The sequence below is a fragment of the Girardinichthys multiradiatus genome, chromosome 15, assembly GCF_021462225.1.
Source record: "Girardinichthys multiradiatus isolate DD_20200921_A chromosome 15, DD_fGirMul_XY1, whole genome shotgun sequence".
NCBI lineage: Eukaryota > Metazoa > Chordata > Actinopteri > Cyprinodontiformes > Goodeidae > Girardinichthys > Girardinichthys multiradiatus.
In genome coordinates this window covers 23963904-23973980 of record NC_061808.1, presented here as the reverse complement: position 1 = coordinate 23973980, position 10077 = coordinate 23963904, and the positions used below count along the sequence as shown (strand labels likewise).

The window sequence follows — 10077 nt, the reverse complement described above, 5'->3', positions numbered from 1 at the left end:
CTAAATTAAAATTAGCCACCATTACCTATATCAAGCAGTGGGTTTCTTGTTGTGATCAAGTCTCAGCTATAAACGAAGGAAATCTTTTTCCCCTTTTTGAGTAGAGTTTTTTATAACAGCCAGTCAGACAGCCCTGTGCTTATTAAATTCAGCTGCTTGCTCCATTGCCCCTCCGTTACTGCATAATTTCACAGTGAGAATGAACTGTTCCTGCCTGCACTGTTGGTTCCTTTATTTCAATTAAACTTTCTGTTTGTTCTTCCATTCTCCAGCTACTGAACCTTTTTCCTTAAAAAAATAAAACAAAAAAACTTTTCTTTCTTTGCTGTTCCTAGGTCAACAGCAGTATTCAATGAATAAGTGGCATGTTTGCCCGGAGCCTTCCTGGGGAACCTTACAGCGAGAAGTGCCTCTTCTCTAACAATCAGAAGCCAGGAAAACTCAGAGGAATGTTTCCATGCCAACGGCTCGCTTTAGCATTTTTAGTTCTGCTCTTCTCACCCTAGACCAGAAACAGAGAGGGGAGACCTGGGCATTGTACCTGGCAGCCAGTCAGCCAGAGTGTCAATGAAGCTTTTGGTCCCAAGCCACCACACAACAGCTCCCCTCTGATTTGCTTGGGCTTGTATTTTATTGAGGTCTCCTTTCAGTGTTAAGATGTAACTGCAAACTTCTTTGAATTATTTTATTTCACAGCATTGGCACTCACAAAGTCTAAAAGCGTCACAATCAAGGGAGTTTTTCCCAAATGCACACCACTGCTGTACCACACTTGTCACTTGCAGATAAAAAAAATGAGTCTGCACATCTTCCTGCTGCTATCATCAAACTGCTCTTAAAGTGCTCCCGTAACACACAAGCTCTGACTGTCAGAGTAAAGATGCAGCGCACTCACTGTGTCACTGAAGGAAGGAGGAATTAGAAGATGGAGTGTTTCTTAATCTTTGTCTTGTTGAAATATCATTGTTGGCATTTGTACATGGTTTTACCCTATATTCTGTTCATACACAAACCTTGTCTGGAAAAGTTTTAATGATTTCATTTACAGTGCTGTAAAAAAGCATTCCTAGACCCCTGTTAAAGATTTCTTCTGTTGTCTTTTCCTTTTTTGTCACTCAAATGTTTCAGATCATCAAATAAAAATGAAACAAAATGAGAAAAAGCCTTACAATCCAACTTGACCCTATTTGAAAAGGTTTTCGCTCTTCTAAACTTACAAACTAGGTGTCCAACCCTTGGTGGTAGTGACGGGACTTGTGGCTCTTTAAAGTCAACCGAATCTTTAGGATCCGTTCACTTCAAAGAGCCGAACAAAAGAGCTGTCCATTTTTGAAATTGTGCATATTTCAAAGAACAAGCCATTTTGTCCGTAATATAGTTTTAAATATATTAGTTTTGGGAAAGCTGTCATGTATGGGTAAAAATCACAAAAAAGTTTAATCATCTTTATTAAGCAAGATTAATGTTTTTGTTTAAAAGGCGCAAAATAGAACCACAGTAGGTTCATGCAAAACAAAAAGTTTCTTTATGTTTATTTTCATTTCAATTAGGTATTAAATACCAAAATATAAATAAGAAATACCCATGTACTTCTTTACAACTGTTGTGTACATTAATAGCAATTTAGTGCTATTTGTAATATAGAAACAAAATGAAGAAAGTAAACTGTAATAAAATAAAAAAGTGCTCTTGAGTTGCTTTGATAGAAGCGAAAAGCACCTACTGCACCATTAAACATAACAATTAAGGCAACATACCAATGGTAAAAAAAAAACCTTAAAATGTTAACCAAATAAAGTGTGGAAAGTTTTTGTTGCGCCCATCATCATTTCGTTGTCGAGCACATCATGACAATCCTCTTTCTCTCTCTCGCTAAATAAACCCAGGTTCTACTGAAGAGATTTTTTTGATTCTACAGGTCTGGCAGTATCAGGCTTGGGTTCTAGCCAGCTTAGGTTATGGTTTAACAATGGAGCGATTATATTTTCACAAATAACTTTTTTTTCTTTATTTAGTTTTAAATGAATGTACCATTTAAAACCTGTCTTTTTCTGACATTAAAATGTGATTGATAATCTGAAACACACAAAAAAGAAATTTGCAAAGGGACATGCTATTCACTGTACTGTAATTAAAAGATTAAACAGACTGAAAACAGATCTTATTAAGATGCAGGATGTTAAAAACACAGTTTTTTTAAGCTTACCTTGTAAAAACAAGAAGATCTCAGCTTTTTTGTTTGTCCTACTTTAAAAACGCAGTAGTAAATTGTTCAAGAGTCTCCTTTTCTATCCAGCAGGAGGTATGCATTTACTGTAAACAGGCTGTGATGAAGTAATGGCAAAACTAGATTCCATTAGAAAAATGAATATTAGGCATATCAGGCCATCAGAGGGGCCAATTCTGCAGGGAAATCGAATGCCTGAGGTCATCACCTCTTGTAAATAATTGTAAATAAATAAAAAATGCCAGTCACATAGCTGCACAGAAACTAGATAAACACTATATCTTGTCTAGATCTGAAAACTGCTCTTTACAGTTAATATAATTTAAAACATTTGAGTTTGAAGTCTAAAACTCTCTTATATGTTAATGAATTGATGTTTATTTCTTTATATGTCTTGTTGTTTTTAATGCAGCTGTAACATGTGCAATACAATCAATTTTGGGAATTTGTTGAAATAAATCCTATCATGATTGTTTTTTTCTCATGGCTGTTGAGCCAAGCTGTTCATGAACTTAAGAACTTCTTTACCTCATTTAGCGTATTTGTTTGCTTCACTGGACCACTATTTTACATGTTCAAAACTAGAGATCGGCACTTTGAAGGAAGCCACATCTTGTCGCTGTGCTCCTTAAAAAGACCAGTTCAATTTTATATGTACTTATTATTTAAGAAGCCAGCTTGAGGTAGCTCATTTTCTGTTTTGCTGGCAAATATTACTTGTGCTTTACCTTTTAGTCACCAAAAAGGTGCATCCAGGTGCTGCTGCATTATCTATGGTCCTGACTAGTTTTCTCTTGAATCACAGCCTCGCACTTTTAATGATGCCTCTGCCATTGTGCCCCATTGATGGCTGCGTACTACCCGCATATGTAAAAGAAGCGTGGATTACTTAGATGATGTTATGCCAAATTTGCATTCTAAATAGGCACAGCTCTGGTGCCTGTTCTTCGTCTCACTCAGTGAAGTTGCTTAGCAGGAACTCGTGTGCCTCTGTATGCAACTCAGGCAAAAAAGAATGGTTCACAATCACAATTTGGTTTTCTTTGATCATATGAAAGACTTAGACATTATACTTGGTTCATTCTCAAATGTCACAGCTAAAACCGCACTGCAGTACAGCGGCAGGGAAGATGCATCCCACAAGTTGGGAATTGCAGTAATAACAGAATGTTAGGCAGACATTGGTGTTCCATTACTCCAGCAAACTAACACAAAGACTCTTCACAGCTCAGTTTGGATGAAACAGACGTTTCAAAATGTCATCAATTGATCGCCCTGGCAGCACTGAGATGGCAGCTTAACTAGGGCATCAATGCACTGGTTGAAAAAATACAGCTGAACTGAACATCAAAGAATCACCTTCCATCCGCCTCCATGATGTGATGCAACATGCAGCGCTTGTGTGATCAGCTCCATCTGTCCCAACAGCCCAGCCTGCGGCAGCCACACTTTAAAAGAAACTTCCCGACTCTACACTCTCTCTCATACATATTTTAGCATTCATAAAATCCATATGCTGGAGCCAGATTTGATCCGAAATGTCATTCTATCAACATGACAGAGCTTGGAAGACTTTGGTGTGCACACTGTCCCAGTTGTAGACTCTAATCTGATAGAACGATTACTTCTTTGGTTTTCAGTTTGAATTAGTAGCTGTTACTGCTTTATTGCATATCCTACTATTTGTTATTGACATTTTGATGTTACTGTGGTGATCACTTTATACACACGAAGAAGTTTAATGCAACTGTTCGAACATACCTGACAGAATTTGTTTCTTTGAATTGCAAAGTGACTTAGAGGCTTCACGAAAGCAGAGAGACTCTTGGTAATATCAACTTAAAGTGCCTGTGACAGGCTTTTCCCACAAATGCGGAAATTGAGAGAAAACATCTTAATATTGAAGGAATTGGGCAGTAATTGTCATGATATTAGAGATGCGATAAAAGACAATTGTGACACAAAATAAGGGTATTTCGATGTTAAATTTTGCAAGTCCAAAGTCGCCCAGAAATGACGTCAGAGGTGAAGTCTCCGGCTATTCATTATGTGAGTGTCAATTACAAACTGTCCAGGTAGAGGCCAAGTTGTATTAAAAACCGCGTTAACATAGTAAAGCCGTGCATTGCTGGTGGTGCCAGCAATACTACGACAGCAGCCTTTAGTCTGCATTATTTTCCTGAAATGAAGAGGATAAGTGGAAGTTAAACCAGTTAAAACTGCTTCATTTTTTGTTTTATGCATCCAGATATTTTCATGTGTTTTGTTTGTCTAAAGAAATATCAGATGCTGTCTGTGGTGCTGTCCATTGTAGCAGCAGTCAGTTTACGTGCAGGGGTTCCCCTTTGACGTCATAAAAGAGCATAACACAATCGCTAAGTAGTCTGGAAATGCCGTTTGAGTGAAATTTATGACCTCAACAACTGTTCATTTCAGTGGCATGAATTTACTTTTTAAAATATTTGATCAATGTTTCCTTTCCATAAATATAATTGGATTTATCATGAAAATTCCATGTCACCGGGACTTTAAGCTTTCTTGTCAACGGCCGAATAACTCCTGTTTAAGAGGCTTCCTGCAAATGGGACATTTTATGAGATTACTAATCTATCTTGCATTCCTTCCTGTATTAATATCTGTCGATTTGGCGATATGTTTGGATTGGAGGACTGGAAAAGAAATTACTAAATCTAAAGCTTAATTGTTCAAAACACCACATTGCCTTGATTTTCAAAACTGCTACCTGTAGCCCGAGGTTAAAGGTTGTTAGGATAACTTTTGAGCATTCATGTTTTGGCAATTGCATAACCAGACCTCACTAACTTGTAAAACATAAAGATAACAGCCATGACAAGCTTAAGGTCAATAGATCTCAAGACCAAAATGCCCTGCATTCAGTGCTTTTTGTCTTGCATGTTTCATATTCCAAATCCCAAAAGGAAATATTTTAAATTCTTAAAAAATATTTTAATAGACGGGGCTTTAAAACTGAAATTGTGCATATTAAAAACAAATATTTCCACTGCTTTCCAAGTTTAGATGTAGGTGTTATGCCCATCATTGTAGTCACCATGCAGTGTTGGCGCCCCCTAGTGTTTCTCCTCCTGTTAGGAAATGACAAAGGGGAGTTTAATTTTGGTAATGCATAAAAGACCACCCGCCTGACTGGAGATGGCGGCGAGTTTATTCAGATTTGATCAATGAAGTCATGAGGCATCGCCTAATTAGTTCTCCCTATAGGGAACCTATCAGGCAGCATTAGCTCTGAAGCAGAACAAAATCCCAGTGTTTCCCATCCTTGAATGCATGCTAGTTTCATGCAGTACTGTTCAATGTGATGTAGATGGGATTATTAATTTCACCACATGACTTCCTAATAGCCCGGTAATACCTTTCAAATGGCTATTAACGTAATGTGAAGACAAAGTCTTGTTGCAACCCTAGTTGGCTCATGGTGTATGTAATATGGGTTAATCACACCTGATAAAAGCATGGAATAGCTCAATGTATTAAATCAGAATATTGGTACTTTTTGCGCTTTGCCTTTAACGATACATTTGGGCACCTAATCAATTATAATGCAATTATTGCATTCTCAATGTTTTGGAGATTATAAATGTGGCAGTTTTCTATTTCTACTTCCTAAAGCTCTTAATAGTACAATTTAGAAATGTTTAACATTGGACAAAAGAATGCATACAAAAAAAAATCTGAAAGTCATTATCAGAGGCCCATACCTGAATATTGTTTTAGGTTAAAAAAAGAATGAACTTTTAGTGCACTAAACTATATTTTCAGACAATACTATTATGCATCTTTGTTAAAGTCAGCATGATCTTATTTTGACGGTGCTAAAATTAAGTGTACCATTATATAGTATATAGTATAACAATGACCATCAGTGGGACCCTTTGTGAGGTGCCTTGAGACGACATTGTTGTAAATAAGTGCCGTTTAACTAAATAATCTGAACTGAAACTATCTGTGTAGTTATGCTGCTATAGGCTTAGGCTGCTGGAGGACATAATGACCACTTTCACCCTCTTCGCTACATTCTCACACTACTCTCCAATTTTGCATTGTTTGCTGTTATTTCAGTTTTTAACTTTATGTTCTCTCTATTTTCTTCCTAGAAGCTACACCTGGCCTGACTCTGTGTCTGCCTGTGACACCTTTCTGGAGAGGGGAATTGTCTGAGCTTCTGCTGGCAACAACGTAATGCTCACCCTCTACCGATGATCCATATAGCCCTGTCTTTTTAGTGTTTAACCCTTTCTCTCTCCTAGACATGGAAATTGACTGAGCTTTTACTGTGACTAACTCTATGAGCTCTCTTTCAGACTCTAACCTTGAAAACTGGCTCAGAGTTTATCTGTTCTTTCTTTCTAGGTGAAACGACTAAAGGAGCTACATCCATCAACATTTACTTTTCCTTCCCATAGAAAATACTCCTGGATCAGTGCTTCTTTGTTCTCTTTGTGTCTCTGATCTGTTCTCTCAAACCCCCAGTCGGTCGTGGCAGATGGCCGCTCACACTGAGCCTGGTTCTGCTGGAGGTTTCTTCCTGTTAAAAGGGAGTTTTTCCTCTCCACTGTCGCTACATGCATGCTCAGTATGAGGGATTGCTGCGAAGTCAACGCCAGTGACTGTCCACTGTCTCTACATGCTCATCCAGGAGTGAATGCTACAAGTCTCTGACTTGATAGAATCTGCTGGGTTTCCTTTGACAGAAAAACCTTTTATCCAATTTGAATAAATAACTGAATCTGACTGCACTGTTCAATGGTTAGGATTAATTGGAATGTATGTACCTGACTGTTATGAAGTGCCTTGAGACAACATGTGTTGTGAATTGGCGCTATATAAATAAAACTGAATTGAATATTTATCTGCTACATAGGTATAAATTAACACAGCCCATGAAGGTTGTATAGAAAGTTGTCAAGCCCTAAATTTTCAAACCATAGCAACACAATGTATGTTTTTTTTCCCCTCTACAACTGTAAAAATACCATTTAAAGTCTATACTAAATTGGCCAACTAACCAGATATCACAACCCCTTAATAGCAAATACTGAAAATTTGCCACCCTCAACACATTCATTTAAAAGCATCAAAACCAAGATGTTCCATTTTTCTGTCTAAACACTATGTATTTTTTTATGCATTTTTGGATTTAACAAATATTAGATGGTCCAGTGCAAATCTGCTTTGGTGCATGAACACAAATCTTACCTTCCTTTCCTGTCGTATTCAAAATCGCTACCTCTATCAAAAGAACCTGCAGCACAATTTTTTCCCAATTTAATTTTTGTAAATTTTTAGGCCAATGTTTAAATATTTTTTGAGAAGCACATTTTTGGACACTTAATAACCACACAGTTTAATGTAGATGAAAAAAAGAACATTTATTAGAAGTGTTGAATTTCTGCCATCATTGCCAGCCTTCCAATAATCTGTGGATGTCAGGATAGCACATCAATCCAGCTGGAGAGAGGGAGGAAAAAACCTTGTTATTGTGAGATGATTGACACAGCATCATTATTGTGGCCACAACCACCAATTTTTTACAAATGTAGTAATTCAATTAAGTCATTAAGACCACACAAACAGGAGCCAATATTTGGCTACAATTTCTATTTGCAACTGCATTTTTATACTTAAATTTATCGTACAAATTATATATACCATTAATTGCGTTACATATTTTGAAGCCTGAAGACGCTTCTTGGGCCCCACATTTATTCGCGACCTCAGCTTTAGGAACCGGGCGACTTTAGTATTTTTACTCACCTTCACGAAGCCGATGTCTTTTGCGTACTGTCTGAAGCACTGGCGGCACATATTGAGTCCGTATTTACGGATCAAGCCATGTCTGTTTGAACACACTCGGCTGAAACAAAATAAGATACAAGTCAATTAGCTCGCTGTTTTTGCTAAGGTATGTTCTTGTGTAGCCATCTCTCAAAAGTGAGAGAACGCCGCTAGCAGCCGATTAGCATAACTTTAGCAAAAGACCTCTGCTATTGTCAATAGAAACGGTGCAGTTCACCCAAAGCATAACATTAGCAGCAAGTTATCTATACAAGTCCTTTATAGCTGCTGCAAATGCAGTTTTGAATATTAAAATATTTAAACAGTTGGGGAAACAGTTGTCCAACATGTAGCTGTGATGTATACAGGTAGGGAGCTACATCCTCAAGCGCCATATTGGCACAGCCAGATCGCCCATGCGGTGGAGGATTGAAAGTAATTTTAGAAAGCAGATGGCCCGAATACAACCACAAATAACACCGGAGTTAGGTCTATAGATTATATTCAAATCGAAAAGGCTGTCACTGACCAGGAGCGGGATCCCTGACCGAATTTTCTCGGGTGACTCCAGTAGAGCTGCTGATGGCCCATCTTGCCTCTTTTCGCTCGAGTGTCGGAAAGAAAGACTCAGACCAGCGCATGCGCAAAAAACGTTTTCACAAGCCGCATTTCCGGTCAGGCAAGTGTTGTTTAGCGCCATCTATTGATAAAAAAAAAAATCTATGACGGGCTAAAGTCCGTGCATAATTTAATAATGCAGACGGAAATTTATAAGGAAAGTAATTTTACTGTGAAATGTGAATTTAAAAGAACGCATGTATTTTATTACGTCATTATGTCAGTCATTTTCTATACCGCTTCTCCCATAGTGGGTCGCGGGGAAGCTGGTGCCTATCTCCAGCAGTCTATGGACATTTTATTATGTTCCAAATGATATGCATATTGTTGTTGAAAGTTCATGTTTTGAGATTATAATTATTGGAAACTTGCAAATGAATAATTTTCCTGGGAAATCATACAATATTCACTTGTGCCTCATTTCTGTACGGAGATCTTTCTTGACACACAAGTCCTGTTTGATAAAACTGTAACACAATGGAATGACTAACAGAACACTTTATCTTAATTGTTATATGTATGTAATAACAGGAAAATTATTAAATATTGAAACTGTTTTAAACAGGTGTTTTGAATTTGACATCAAAAACGTTGACTCAGAAGCAATATTGATATATCAGGAATTGAAGCAAAATAAAGGTAAAACTACAAGTTGTTGTTGTCTCTGATGTTTTGTGTAGTTCTAAATGTGAAGTTCTTTATTATTATGGTATGTGAGAGCTTTTAGTCATATTAACTAAATTAAAATAGCATTCTGATGAGACTTGTTTGTCAGATTAAAAGTACCAGCAGGTATTAAAAATATTTCCATTAAGCCAACATTTTAGCATTAAAGTGTTTTTTTCATTGGTCTGATGAGATATTCTCATCTTAAATGTGTTTTCATTAGCTGTAAGTGGAAAATCATCACAATTAACAAAAATAAACGCTTGAAAACACTTTTGTGAGTAAGTAATCTATATAAGGTCTTTCACTTAGCGAATTTATTTTCTGAAATAAATGAACTTTTTAACAATATTCTAATTTATTGAATATGACTGTACTCACTGAGAGGTCTGAACTGTGGGTCGCAGATCTGGACAGAATACACCCAGTTGCTATTGTTAAATTCTGGGTTTATTGTGTGCAAAAGACGTTTGGTATGTCTGTGTGTCTGGTCTGTGTGGCTGCATATGGCAAGACTGGATCAGCTGCCACAGCAATTCAGCTAGGCCATAGGGACTGTGCAGTTTAAAGAAGTAAATAACCTGTAACCTGTCTTTTCCTCAATTGTCCCTCTTTAAAAAACTTTTTTTTAATTATTATTATTAAAGCACACTACAGATGTTTCTACTTTTTTCAACAAACAAGTTTTTGTATAGAGCAAAATGCTCTTTAATGTATGTTATATGGCATTCTGCCCAGGGCACCACTCCATT

The 10077-nt window shown here is 37.1% G+C and overlaps 1 protein-coding gene across 1 annotated transcript; it reads right to left on the bottom strand.

Annotated features, from left to right (window-relative positions):
- Nucleotides 1-7614: 7614 nt before the first annotated feature.
- rps29 (ribosomal protein S29) lies at nucleotides 7615-8726 on the bottom strand. The gene is made up of 3 exons (XM_047388519.1): nucleotides 8571-8726; nucleotides 8021-8120; nucleotides 7615-7714 (listed from the first exon to the last, which is right to left on the bottom strand). The coding sequence occupies exons 1-3, from the start codon at nucleotides 8630-8632 to the stop codon at nucleotides 7706-7708; spliced, it is 171 nt and encodes a 56-aa protein (XP_047244475.1). The 5' UTR covers nucleotides 8633-8726; the 3' UTR covers nucleotides 7615-7705.
- Between the last annotated feature and the right edge of the window lie 1351 nt (nucleotides 8727-10077).

Coding starts and splice junctions, on each gene's coding strand:
- rps29 (XM_047388519.1), bottom strand. CDS start 8,632: ATGGGCCATCAGCAGCTCTACTGGAGTCACCCGAGAAAATTCGGTCAG. Junction 8,121..8,570: donor GGTCAGGGATCCCGCTCCTG/GTCAGTGACAGC, acceptor ATTTTGTTTCAG/CCGAGTGTGTTCAAACAGAC.